This window comes from Musa acuminata, chromosome BXJ3-6, assembly GCF_036884655.1.
Source record: "Musa acuminata AAA Group cultivar baxijiao chromosome BXJ3-6, Cavendish_Baxijiao_AAA, whole genome shotgun sequence".
NCBI lineage: Eukaryota > Viridiplantae > Streptophyta > Magnoliopsida > Zingiberales > Musaceae > Musa > Musa acuminata.
The window spans coordinates 39,665,301-39,679,004 of NC_088354.1; the positions used below are offsets into that span (position 1 = coordinate 39,665,301).

The 13,704-nt window shown below is 44.0% G+C and overlaps 2 protein-coding genes across 2 annotated transcripts; both read left to right on the top strand.

Moving 5' to 3' along the window:
- The first annotated feature begins 2,843 nt into the window (after nucleotides 1-2,843).
- LOC103990272 (probable LRR receptor-like serine/threonine-protein kinase At3g47570) lies at nucleotides 2,844-6,655 on the top strand. The gene is made up of 2 exons (XM_018827012.2): nucleotides 2,844-6,005; nucleotides 6,109-6,655. The coding sequence occupies exons 1-2, from the start codon at nucleotides 2,900-2,902 to the stop codon at nucleotides 6,498-6,500; spliced, it is 3,498 nt and encodes a 1,165-aa protein (XP_018682557.2). The 5' UTR covers nucleotides 2,844-2,899; the 3' UTR covers nucleotides 6,501-6,655.
- A 2,615-nt stretch (nucleotides 6,656-9,270) lies between these two features.
- On the top strand, nucleotides 9,271-13,284 carry LOC135640559 (probable LRR receptor-like serine/threonine-protein kinase At3g47570). Its single transcript, XM_065155099.1, has 2 exons — nucleotides 9,271-12,634; nucleotides 12,738-13,284. Exons 1-2 carry the CDS (start codon nucleotides 9,331-9,333, stop codon nucleotides 13,127-13,129), a joined length of 3,696 nt encoding a protein of 1,231 aa, XP_065011171.1. The 5' UTR covers nucleotides 9,271-9,330; the 3' UTR covers nucleotides 13,130-13,284.
- Nucleotides 13,285-13,704: the final 420 nt, after the last annotated feature.

Below are 13,704 nucleotides of genomic sequence, written 5' to 3' on the forward strand. Positions count from 1 at the left end.
TGTTATAAGTATTTGCGTCTGATGGTAGTACCACAAGGATTACCAGCTAGTCCTCACAGAACAACACTGTGTCATCGATGCTCGAATCGGTCTGCCCATCCGAGGCTGCCAACGTTCCGCGACGGGGTTTCCGGTTCAACTCAACTCGGTGGTTGAGTTGTTCGAGGCAACCCGGTGGGTCCCATTTAGCGTCTTTTGTCAAAATGTATTGGTAATAATTAAAAGAAAATAAAACAGTGAGACCATTTACCAAATATCGGATCGAACACTCACTTTCTTTTCTCTCGAGTATTATTTAATAAAATTATGGTTTGTAATTATATCCCACCAATTAAGTGCCTAAAAAACATGGCAGCGTCATTATTCCCCCTTTTTTTGGTGTTAAATGTATGGGGTGCTCGTCAGGTGTTTGATCATTTGACGAGGTGAAGGTGCGCGGAACCAACGGGCTCAAATATTCTTTTGTTCGTTGAACACGATCTCGAGACCGTGGCTTGCAAGACACCGACCAAGACGTCAGCAGGTCTAAAAGCAGGACAACATGCCATGGCATCCTTACAGGGCTGTGCCCAGCATCACCGCCCCTCCGCCCGTTCATGTCAATCTTATGAATCCCGATTCAGCGAGGCATCTTCCCTTCACCTTCGCTTAGCAGCGAGAGTTGCTATAAATACCTGCCTCCGGTTGTTGCAGTTAGCAAGCAAAGAGAGCCTGAGAATAAGTAGTGACGAGAGATGGGAGGTGGAGTCTTCGCTCTCCTTGGCTTCAAGAAGCAGCAGAGGAGGGGCCATGAGTCGGCGGCACAGCCGGGGCACCGGCAGAAGGGCCATGAGGCCGCGCAGTCTCGGCCGAGGCAGCTCCCTAGAAAGAGTTACGAGGAGGAAATGGAACCGTGGCAGCGGAAGGTTCGCCGGACCGACGTAGACCATGGCCGTTGGGTTTCTGGGCTCGACGTCGACAGGAAGGCCGAAGAATTCATCGACAGATTCCACAAGAAGATGAACCCTGATCACGGGCTGGAAGCTATCTAGCCACTGTTGGCTGCTACTTCTCAATCATCGCATGTACTTGAGCTACTCCTTCTTGGTAAGGGGTGATTAGAGAAAACTGTGAATGATGTACGAATGGAAGCGACGTAACAAAGATGATGCATGCGAATGTTCCGAGACTTACCGAGTAGAAATCTGACTTGAAATGTGGTCAAAATCATCAAAAGAAAATTGACCTGTGTTGTAAAGGATAGACAAGAGAGCGATCATATTCACCCATAATTTGTTGCTCATATAAGGAATAACCATCATATTTACACATAAAAGAAGATATGACAAAACATATTTATGTTTAACAGAAGATGGAAATATGTTGGGAGGGAGAGGAGTGAACATTTCCAAAAACATAAAAAATCATAAAAATAAATATTAAAAAATATATTAAAAATTTGATATAAGATTTAATATGATTTCATACGTATATTCATTAATAAGATTATTTTTTTTACTATATGAGATTAAGCATAAGACTCTTGAGTTATTCGCATTAATATGTATCTTTTTACATAAATCTCGAGAAATTTATATATTTGTCATTCTTTTTTATTTTTCCTATAGAGAATCCAAGATATTTCTCACATATTTTTTTTTCAAAATTTAAAGATATACGAGATATTTATAAAAAAAACTAAATCCTACTTTTTAAGATTTAGGATTTTTTTTCTCATATAATGATTTCTTATTCTCCTAAAATAGGAATTCTAAACTGCATATCAATATAAGAAAAATAGAATATAATCTGTAGGTTGCTGCTTGAGGATTATATAATTCCAGCATAAATATTTATTGACCTTTTTAATAACGAAGTTAGAAACAATTTTTCTAATAGTTTATCATTTATTGATTTTTTTATTTGTATGTTTTCTTTTAATTTGGTATTAGCTTTTTGGTGGGTCTCATTCAAATTTTAAAATTTTTTTATTAATCTTATTATTCATTCAAATTATTATTTTTATCTAAAAAATCTTTATATGATCCAAAAACATTTACCCTCAGGTTGATTAAACTCTTGTAAATCAAAGTTTTCTTTTTTCTTCCACGACGTGAGATCAAATCGGGGTGTTATAATTTTTATTTGATCTATAACATATTTAAAAACAACTTTTTTTTAATAACATATTTGATCAAATCGAGAGTCAAATTATAAAATCTATAACACCTTGATAATTTCATATATTCATAACCACAATGAAAACACAAATTTGAAATATATATATATATATATATCTTTTTTTAATAGTGGGATGGGATGGATTGTGGTGGTTTTTACCGTAAAACTCACGTTGGTGACTGCCAGAGAAACGTGGTGAAATTTTTTGGGCGAATGAGACTCCATCGTTACCCATAAGTGTGAATGAATGCACCATATCAGTGGCATAGTCAATAAAGTCAAATTGTTGGTCAGTCAACGCCAACGATGACCGAAGACTTCGCTTTGAACCCACCCCCACCGAAGATAAGGCAAATTTGGACGCGCACGCACCTTCTCGAGGAGCAGATCCAGCGTGCCTCGATCGGGGCCGCGATAGCATTCCCCTCACTCGCAACAGTCCAAGTCAGGTGGCCTGGCCCACGAAATCTCTGTGAGAAGCGCCCGCCCCGTCTTCCCTGTCTCACACTCTTTACCCCCCGTTGTAAGCCATCGTCGAGTCCTCGTCGGCTGCCCAAGTCCAGGTCTCCCACTGACACCACCCAAAGTCAAGCTTCACTCGACCCGGATCAACCGAACCCACCGAGTTGAGCTGCAGTCGCACGGTGCACAACCGATATATTTTCGCCGGTTCTCGTCTTCGTACTTCATCATCGCTCTGCGGGTGGCCGCCTCGGAGTTGCTCCTTCTTCGAATAGCAATGCAGCTCCCACGAGCGCTCACCTCCCACGTCTGTTTCCACCACATCCTTCTCCTCCTGTTGCTTCATCCTCTTCTCCTGCGTCGCACAGCTTCAGCAACCGAACCCGATCGGGTCGCCCTGCTTGCCTTCAGGGCGGCCATCAACAAAGACCCCAGCGGCATCTTGCACTCATGGAACAACAGTCGCCACTTCTGCCGATGGTCGGGCGTCGCATGCGACGATCCCGAACACCGTGAGAGGGTCACCACCTTGGCCTTGGAATCCATGAGCCTTCGAGGGGTCATCTCCCCTTCCATCGGCAACCTTACCTACCTTGGCTACCTGCTACTCTCAAACAATAGCTTTTATGGTGAGATACCCCCGGAGATCAGTCGTTTGGCCCAGCTCAAGGACCTCAATCTGAGCTACAACGCCTTGAACGGCACCGTTCCTGTTAGCCTTGGCCTCTGCACCAACCTCCTAGGCATCGACTTCACTGGCAATCTCATCTCTGGAAACATTCCCGCACAGCTCGGTTCTCTTCTTAAGCTTCTTGTGTTGAACTTCGGGCTTAACAAGCTCGTCGGCGACATCACGCCTTTCCTGGGAAATCTTTTGTCCCTCTTACAACTTGATCTGTCGAGCAACAAGCTCACTGGAGAGATACCATCTTCCTTGGGAAAACTTTCCAATCTCACCTATCTTGATCTCTCAGCCAACATGCTAGTTGGTGGCATACCTCCGTCACTTGGGAAACTGTCTTCCATCGGCATGCTCAATCTCGCAGGCAATGCCCTCAGTGGAGCCATCCCACCGAATATGGCAAACCTCTTGACCCTTGGGTTTCTGGATCTATCAAACAACAGCCTTTCTGGAGAGATTCCTCCATTGTTGGGTAGAATCGTTCCACTCCAGATCCTCCTCCTCAACAATAACAATCTCACAGGAAGGTTACCGAATTCCTTGGGGAACCTCGCATCTCTAAGTTACCTCGATCTCTCCAAAAATAGTCTCAGTGGGTCGATTCCTCCCTCCATCACAAACCTGTCATCTCTTCAAGTTCTGGATTTGTCATTCAACAATCTCGTAGGGAGACTTCCGGAGGAAATAGGCCTTCTCACGAGCCTTGAGTTCTTCCAGGTGTCTGTGAATGGACTCTCTGGGCCTGTTCCTTTATCGCTCTATAGCATATCTTCTCTGCAAACGCTGAGCATGGCGTATAACCAGCTGTCAGGGACACTCCCACTTGATATAGGCGACACTCTACCCAATCTTAGCTTTCTCGGCATGGCCAGCAACCGGCTCGAGGGACAAATTCCATGGTCATTGGCTAACGCTACGTCGCTTCGACAAATCGACCTCAGCCGCAACAATTTCAGCGGTCGAATTCCTGCCAATCTCGGGAACCTGCCATATCTCAAGCAGGTTTCTCTAGGGAACAACAGCCTCGAAGCCAGAGACGCCGAAGAATGGGAGTTCATCTCTTCCTTGACAAACTGCAGCCAACTGGAGGAACTAAGCCTGATCGAAAATGATCTCGGAGGTGTGCTTCCCGCCTCCATTGCTAATCTCTCGATCCAGCTCAAGAGCCTAACGCTCGGCCGCAACCATATCTCTGGATCTTTTCCTCCCGGCATCAGGAATTTTGTCAACCTGGTTACGCTGAGTTTGAATGAGAACCACTTCACTGGGAGTATTCCTGACTTCCTCGGAGAACTCGTCAACCTGGAAGCTCTGATCTTGTATGGCAACAAGTTCTCGGGTAACATCCCATCCTCACTCGGCAAATTGACTCGATTGAATGAGCTTGTATTGTTCGACAACGACTTGGGCGGCAGCATCCCGGTGAGTCTTGGGAATTGCCAGAATCTGAATTTTTTAGATCTCTCTGGCAATCGCCTGAGCGGATCCATCCCGATAGAAGTGCTTAGCATCGGATCCTTGTCGAGCTATCTCGACTTGTCCAACAATCAATTGAACGGAACTCTACCACCGGAGGTCGGCAGGTTGCGCAACACGCCCTTTTTATCTGTCGCCATCAACAGGCTTTCGGGAGGCATTCCAACGACTTTAGGTGATTGTCAAGTGCTGGAGTCCCTCAATTTGAGTAGAAATTTCTTCCAAGGAAGCATTCCTACATCGCTGAGCAACCTGAAGGGCATCAAAAGGTTGGATCTTTCATCCAATAACTTGTCTGGTTCCTTCCCAGATTTTCTAGCAGGCTTGCCTGACCTGCAACTTCTGAATCTATCTTTCAATGATCTGGATGGTGAAGTGCCAGTAGATAAAATTTTCAACAATTCTAGCGAGTTTTCTGTCATCGGAAACCACAAACTCTGTGGGGGTATCTCAGGTTTGCATTTGCCCTCTTGCTCAACTCAGACATCCAAGAAGAACCGGTCACTTATTCTTGAAATAACCTTGCCGATCGTAGTTTCACTCTTACTATTTGCTCTGTTTACGACCTGCTGTTACGTGAGAAAGCACAAGAAACTTGGTTTACCTGCAAAAGTTTTAGAAAATGTTCCAACAAGATTGTCTTATCTCGAGTTGATGAAGGCAACCGATGACTTCTCCGACGAGAATTTGATTGGCGTTGGAAGCTACGGTTCGGTGTACAGAGGGGTTTTGGGTGATGGCAAAACTCTCGTTGCGATCAAGGTACTCAACCTGGTTCAGCGAGGCGCTTTCAAGGCTTTCGTCGCAGAGTGTGAAGCTTTAAGAAGCATTCGACACCGAAACCTGGTCAAGATCTTGACAACCTGCTCGAGTGTTGATCTTAGAGGTAATGAATTCAGAGCTATCGTGTTTGATTTCATGCCTAACGGGAGTTTGGAGAGTTGGTTGCATCCAGACACAGGCCGGAATCTGTACTCGAAGCGATTAGGTCTGCTTCGGAGACTTGACATAGCAATCGATGTTGCTGCTGCGGTGAGCTATCTTCATGATCACTGCGAGACGCCAATCATCCACTGTGATCTGAAGCCAAGCAATGTTCTTCTTGATGGCAACATGACTGCTCGTGTGGGAGATTTTGGCCTAGCAAGATTCCTCTCCAATGGCACCGATCGATATCTATCTTCTTCTGTAGCTATGAAAGGTTCCATTGGCTATATGGCTCCTGGTAAACCTTTGAATTAGAAGCTTTGAATTAGAAGCTTATCTATCTTCTTCTCCAAAGTGGTACATATAAGAGGATATGGTTTTAACGTGTGAATTAAATGCAGAATACGGGATGGGCGGGCAGGTTTCGACTCATGCTGATGTCTACAGCTACGGAGTGCTGCTGCTGGAGCTGTTCACCGGGAGGAGGCCTACAGACGACATGTTTAAGGACGGTCTCACCCTCCAAAAGCACGTCGAGGGAGCCTTTACGAAGGGAGCTCAAGTCACCGGCATTGCCGATCCATCGCTATTCTCAGACGAAGAAGAAGGTAAAGACACTTCAGTTCTCAGGACCGGAAGTCAAGCGAGTGAAAGGATAACAAGATGCTTAGAATCGGTGCTCATGGTTGGTCTGTGCTGTGCCAAGGAGTCGCCGAGAGAGCGCGTCACAATCAAGGATGCTGTGACGAGAATAGAAACGATCAAGAGTCTGCTGCTCACCGCTAAAATGTAGTCTTGGATTGGTATTTACTGTCGTAGTTGTTAAGTTCAGATCACACGACACTCCATGTTTAATTCGCTTAGTGTGTTTCGTCTGCTTCCTCTGTTCTCCAAGTTTATGTTGTTATTTCTGTCCTCCAAAAAATAAAAGAATGTTAGTACGAATCATTCGTAATGTTGCTTCCGTTGAAGGTCGAGACAAAAATGGTGTAGATTAAAACAATATTACCAATTCACAGTTCACCGATTAAGATTTGATATACCGCTAAAAAAATCTTTTTTTACGTACTATTTCTTAGGATAATTTAAAAAAAAAACTCTCAAGTTTTCAATTTTTCCCATGAATATTATTTTTTTATTTTCATAAAACATCTATTAAAAAAATATTATATTTAGTCTCGTTGTAGCCCCATCATTTCGTTACTCTTTGCTTCACCATGAAGTGGTCGAATCTGTCCTGCCACCTATGCTATTTATGATTATCCCCTCTTTCACGTCGCCCACAAAATATCCTTACCCTAGTTGCTAAACCCACCATGCCAACTTTCTCTACCTTGTTGTTATTTCACCGATTGCCTCTCTCCCATCACTGACTGATTTCATTCAAGTTAGTTGTAGTGCTATCCTATTATAAAGGGGTTATAAGTGACATAGACTCGCATGAAGTCATCCACGGACCCTTGTGATCAGTTTAGGGTTTAGGATTTAGGGTTTAGATTCAGGGCTAAGGGTTCAAGGTTCAGGGTTTAGAGCCTAGGTTTAAGGTATATGGTTTAGGGTTTAGTGTTCAAGATTTAGGGTTTAGGGTTTAGGGTTTAGGGTTCATAGTTCGGGATTCAGGGTTTAGGATTTATTGTTCAGGGTTCCAAGTTTATGATTTTGTTTCAGGGTTTATGGCCTAGGGTTAAAAATTCAAGATTTAGTATGTAGGGTTTAGTGTTATGAGATTAGGGTAAAGGGTTCAGGGCTTATGATTTAGTGTTTAGTGTTTAGGGTTCATGGTTTAGTGTTTAGTGTTCAGGGTTCATGGTTGAGATGTAGGGTTTAGAGTTTAGGGTTTGGGGTTTAGATATTTTAGATTATTTAATTTTACATCAAAAATTTATAAAAACTTAAATTAATTTATAAAAAATGATAGATATATATTAGTATTATTTTAGACTTAAATATTTTAGATCAATTATGATAAAAGTATGATGACATGATTGACACCTTCACATTAGGTGATTGACATCTTAGCATCAGAAAACCAACACCTTAGGTGATTGACATCTTAGCATCAGAAAACCAACACCTTGGTGCTAGGTGACCTATTCCCGACACTAAGTGGTCATCAATTGATCAACATCTCACCCTTCATAGTTAGCTTCGTGTGGTAGAACAAGTCCAATGTTATATAACTAGGATTCGACACCCCATGGCTGAAGTTAAGTTCAAACAACGTGCCCCATAATTTTGATGGCCAATACATACTAGGAAGGCAACAACATATGAAGACCACTATAAAAGAGGCCTCCTATGTTCACAAAACATAACCCCTCACTCTAAAAATGCTAGTTGAATTATTCGAATTGTTTACTAACTTCAGCATCGGATGAACTACGTAATTTTATATAGATCAACACTGCCAAAGTCCGACTTGTTTGGTGTTGATAAGATTTAACTCAGGATCAATTTAGAAAAAGAATATTTTTTGGCTCCAAATCAATTTCTGGACAATTAAAATATGAGTTCAATCAATTTAGTTGTATAAAAGATGAGAAAATACTCTAGTATCATAAACACTAATACAGCTTTCTTTTCTATCTTTTTTTTCCCCTTCACATGAACGCTGTGTGGTTAAGGCATTATCTCTCGGTCACCTACTAATCTTGCATAATGTTTTTTTTTTTGTATTTCATTCGAGAGAAATTGCAGGCACTCATCCATTTTACTATATATATATATATATATATATATATATATATATAACGTACATTTATTATGAAGAGAAGCATCACCAAAAAAATATTTAAGGGATTTAGATAATGATTTCGGTCTGCTATGAAACCAATCTTTATTTATTTTTTTAACGATGGATTTACAGTAATTCTCTACCAATTTACCAATTTATCGTGAAACACCTATTTCATGTTACCACTGTCCTCTGTTTTACATTTTTGCGTTATGTTGTAGCTTTTCTGCTAAATTTTCCGTGGATATATCTCCGGGAGAAAAAAGTGTTTTTATTTTATCGATTAAATATAGACCTCGATCAAATGACAACATGTTTTCAGAGTCAATGTTGTCATTAGTCCATGAATTCTTCCATCCATGAATTGATGTGCAATGGTCTTGACTGAGAAGGATTTGGAGAAAAAACCTGGCCCGTCTTCCACGGAGTCCACCATCGACACTTCCATCCATAAATTGATGTTCCTTAGTCTTGATTGACAAGGATTCGGAAAGAAACCTGGTCCGTCTTCCACGAAGACCATCGTGAATACTTCCATCCATAAATTGATGTGCCTTAATCTTGACTGAGGCGGAATTGGAAGAAACCTGGCCGGTGTTCAATCCACGGAGACTACCAAGTCGTCACCAGCTTGGTATCATATAAATCTTCTAATATATAATTCATCGAGTGTATGGGAAACCAAAAACTAATGCAATCTTTAAATGAGTGAGATCCCCCATTGTGGCTAACACGAGAAGAAACCATGTCTAACAATGGCCCGACAGGGGATGGCTAACTGCAAAGCCAGTGTGAATCCGTACGTGCGTTGGTAGTCCCCCGCGCACCGGTCTTGCTTGCACAAGCCAATCCGTTCAAACCACGACAGTAAACTTTCCACAACACCTAAATGCGTGATAGGAGCCGCCACCTCACCCTGCGCCACAACTTAGAGTCCGTTGACATGGAAGACCAGTTCCGAGACGCCTCGCTGCCGTCGTCTCCACCACGCGCAGCGACCCATGCCACCAGTAACTGCCTCTATATTTTGCTGGTACTCGACCTCGTACCTCATCACTTTGAGGGTGGCGCAATGGAGCTCCCACGAGGACTGCTCACTTCCCGGTACGTACGCATCCTTCTCCTCCTTTTGCTACACTCCCTTTTTTGCCTGTGTCACTCTGCTACCGTAGACCAACCTTCGGGAAGCGAAACCGATCGGGCCGCCCTGCTCGCCGTCAGGGCAGCCATCACCGAAGACCCTCGCGGCATCATGAATTCGTGGAACAATACTGTCCACTTCTGCCAATGGCCGGGCGTCGCATGCGACGATCCCGACCACCGTGAGAGGGTCACCGCCTTGGCCTTGGAATCCATGAGCCTCCGAGGGGTCATCTCCCCTTTCATCGGCAACTTCACCTACCTTGGCTACCTGCGACTCTCAAACAATAGCTTTTCTGGTGAGATACCCCCGGAGATCAGTCGTTTGGCCCAGCTCAAGGACCTCAATCTGAGCTACAACGCCTTGAACGGCACCGTTCCTGTTAGTCTTGGCCTCTGCACCAACCTCCTAGGCATCGACTTCACTGGCAATCTCATCTCTGGAAACATTCCCGCACAGCTCGGTTCTCTTCTTAAGCTTCTTGTGTTGAACCTCGGGGTTAACAAGCTCGTCGGCGACATCACGCCTTTCCTGGGAAATCTTTCGTCCCTCTTACAACTTGATCTGTCGAGCAACAACCTCACTGCAGAGATACCATCTTCCATGGGAAAACTTTCCAATCTCACCTATCTTGATCTCTCAGCCAACAAGCTGGTCGGTGGCATACCTCCTTCACTTGGGAAACTCTCTTCCATCCGTATGCTCAATCTCGCGAACAATGGCCTCAGTGGATCCATCACACCGGATATGGCAAACCTCTTGACCCTTGAGTTTCTGGATCTATCAAACAACAGCCTTTCTGGAGAGATTCCTCCATTGTTGGGTAGAGTCGTTCCTCTCCAGTACCTCTTTCTCAACAAGAACGATCTCACAGGAAGCTTGCCGAATTCCTTGGGGAACCTCGCATCTCTAAGTTACCTCGATCTCTCCAAAAATAGTCTCAGTGGGTCGATTCCTCCCTCCATTACGAACCTGTCATCTCTTCAAGTTCTGGCTTTGTCATCCAACAAACTCGGAGGGAGACTGCCGGAGGAAATAGGCCGTCTCACGCTACTTGAGTTCTTCCAGGTGTCTGAGAATGTATTCTCTGGGCCTGTTCCTTTATCACTCTACAGAATATCTTCTCTGCAAACGCTGAGCATGGCGTATAACCAGCTGTCAGGGACACTCCCACTAGATATAGGAGACACTCTACCCAATCTTAGCTTTCTCGGCATGGCCAGCAATCGGCTCGAGGGACAAATTCCATGGTCGTTGGCTAATGCTACGTTGCTTCAACAAATTGAACTCAGCGGCAACAACTTGAGCGGTGTAATACCAGCCAACCTCGGGAACCTACCATATCTCAAGCAGGTTTCTCTAGGGAACAACAGCCTCGAAGCCAGAGACGCCGAAGACTGGGAGTTCATCTCTTCCTTGACAAACTGCAGCCAACTGGAGGAACTAAGCCTGATCGAAAATGATCTCGGAGGTGTGCTTCCCGCCTCCATTGCTAATCTCTCGATCCAGCTCAAGAGCCTAACGCTCGGCCGCAACCATATCTCTGGATCTTTTCCTCCCGGCATCAGGAATTTTGTCAACCTGGTTACGCTGAGTTTGAATGAGAACCACTTCACTGGGAGTATTCCTGACTTCCTCGGAGAACTCGTCAACCTGGAAGCTCTGATCTTGCATGGCAACAAGTTCTCGGGTAACATCCCATCCTCACTCGGCAAATTGACTCGATTGAATGAGCTTGTATTGTTCGACAACGACTTGGGAGGCAGCATCCCGGTGAGTCTTGGGAATTGCCAGAATCTGAATTTTTTAGATCTCTCTGTCAATCGCCTGAGCGGATCCATCCCAATAGAAGTTCTTAGCATCGGATCCTTGTCGAGCTATCTCGACTTGTCCAACAATCAATTGAACGGAACTCTACCACTGGAGGTCGGCAGGTTGCGCAACACGCACTTTTTATCTGTCGCCACCAACAGGCTTTCGGGAGGCATTCCAACGACTTTAGGTGATTGTCAAGTGCTGGAGTCCCTCAATTTGAGTAGAAATTTCTTCCAAGGAAGCATTCCTACATCGCTGAGCAACCTGAAAGGCATCAAAAGGTTGGATCTTTCATCCAATAACTTGTCTGGTTCCTTCCCAGATTTTCTAGCAGGCTTGCCTGACCTGCAACTTCTGAATCTATCTTTCAATGATCTCAACGGTGAAGTGCCGGTAGATAAAATTTTCAGCAATTCTAGCGAGTTTTCTGTCAACGGAAACCACAAACTCTGTGGGGGTATCTCAAGTTTGCATTTGCCCTCTTGCTCAACTCAGACATCCAAGAAGAACAGGTCACTTATTCTTGAAATAACCTTGCCGATCGTAGTTTCACTCTTACTATTTGCTCTGTTTGTGACCTGCTGTTACGCGAGAAAGCACAAGAAACTTGGTTTACCTGCAAAAGTTTTAGAAAATGTTCCAACAAGAGTGTCTTATCTCGAGCTGATGAAGGCAACCGATGACTTCTCCGACGAGAATTTGATTGGCGTTGGAAGCTACGGTTCGGTGTACAGAGGGGTTTTGGGTGATGGCAAAACTCTCGTTGCGATCAAGGTACTCAACCTGGTTCAGCGTGGCGCTTTCAAGGCTTTCGTCGCAGAGTGTGAAGCTTTAAGAAGCATTCGACACCGAAACCTGGTCAAGATCTTGACAACCTGCTCGAGTGTGGATCTTAGAGGTAATGAATTCAGAGCTATTGTGTTTGATTTCATGCCGAATGGGAGCTTGGAGAGTTGGTTGCATCCGGACACAGACCGGAATCTGTACTCGAAGCGATTAGGTCTGCTTCGGAGACTTGACATAGCAATCGATGTTGCTGCTGCGGTGAGCTATCTTCATGATCACTGCGAGACGCCAATCATCCACTGTGATCTGAAGCCAAGCAATGTTCTTCTTGATGGCAACATGATTGGCCGTGTGGGAGATTTTGGCCTAGCAAGATTCCTCTCCAATGGCACCGACCGATATCTATCTTCTTCTGTGGCTATGAAAGGTTCCATTGGCTATATGGCTCCAGGTAAACCTTTGAATTAGAAGCTTTCTCCAAAGTGCGCAGTCTTCTCATTCATCTGCTCTCGACATATAAGAGGATATGGTTTAATCGTGTGAATTAAACGCAGAATATGGGATGGGCGGGCAGGTTTCGACTCATGCTGATGTCTACAGCTACGGAGTGCTGCTGCTGGAGCTGTTCACAGGGAGGAGGCCTACAGACGACATGTTTAAGGACGGTCTCACCCTCCAAAAGCACGTCGAGGGAGCCTTTACGAAGGGAGCTCAAGTCACTGGCTTTGCCGATCCGTCACTATTCTCGGATGAAGAAGAAGGTGAAGACACTTCAGTTCTCAGGATCGGAAGTCAAGCGAGTGAAAGGATAACAAGATTGTTAGAATCGGTGCTCATGGTAGGTCTCTGCTGTGCCAAGGAGTCGCCGAGAGAGCGCATCACAATCAAGGATGCTGTGACCAGAATAGAGACGATCAAGAGTCTGCTGCTCACCACTAAAATGTAGTCTTGGATTGGTATTTACTGTCGTAGTTGTTAAGTTCAGATCACACGACACTCCATGTTTAATTCGCTTAGTGTGTTTCTTCTGCTTCCTCCGTTCTCCAAGTTTATGTTGTTATTTCTGTCCTCCAAAAAATAAAAGAATGTTAGTACGAATCATTCGTAATGTTGCTTCCGTTAAAGGTCGAGACAAAAATGGTGTAGATTAAAACAATATTACCAATTCACAGTTCACCGATTAAGATTTGATTTACCGCTAAAAAAATCTTTTTTTTACGTACTATTTCTTAGGATAATTTTTTAAAAAAACTCTCAAGTTTTCAATTTTTCCCATGAATTTTCTTTTTCACAAAATATCTTTTTTTTTTTAAAATAATATTATATTTAGTCTCATTGTAGCCCCACTTCGTTGCTCTTTGCTTCCACCCCGGTCGAATATGTTCTACCACATATGCTACTTATGATTATCCTCTCTTTTACGTCCCCACTAAGTCCCAAAAAATATCCTTGCCCTAGTTGCTAAACCCACCATGCCAACTTTCTCTACCTTGTTGTTATTTCACCGATTGCCTCTCTCCC

Excerpts from the sequence above, each read along its gene's own strand:
- LOC103990272 (XM_018827012.2), top strand. The coding sequence starts at position 2,900 with ATGCAGCTCCCACGAGCGCTCACCTCCCACGTCTGTTTCCACCACATC. Across the intron at positions 6,006-6,108 it reads CATTGGCTATATGGCTCCTG|AATACGGGATGGGCGGGCAG; the intron begins GTAAACCTTTGA and ends AATTAAATGCAG.
- LOC135640559 (XM_065155099.1), top strand. The coding sequence starts at position 9,331 with ATGCGTGATAGGAGCCGCCACCTCACCCTGCGCCACAACTTAGAGTCC. Across the intron at positions 12,635-12,737 it reads CATTGGCTATATGGCTCCAG|AATATGGGATGGGCGGGCAG; the intron begins GTAAACCTTTGA and ends AATTAAACGCAG.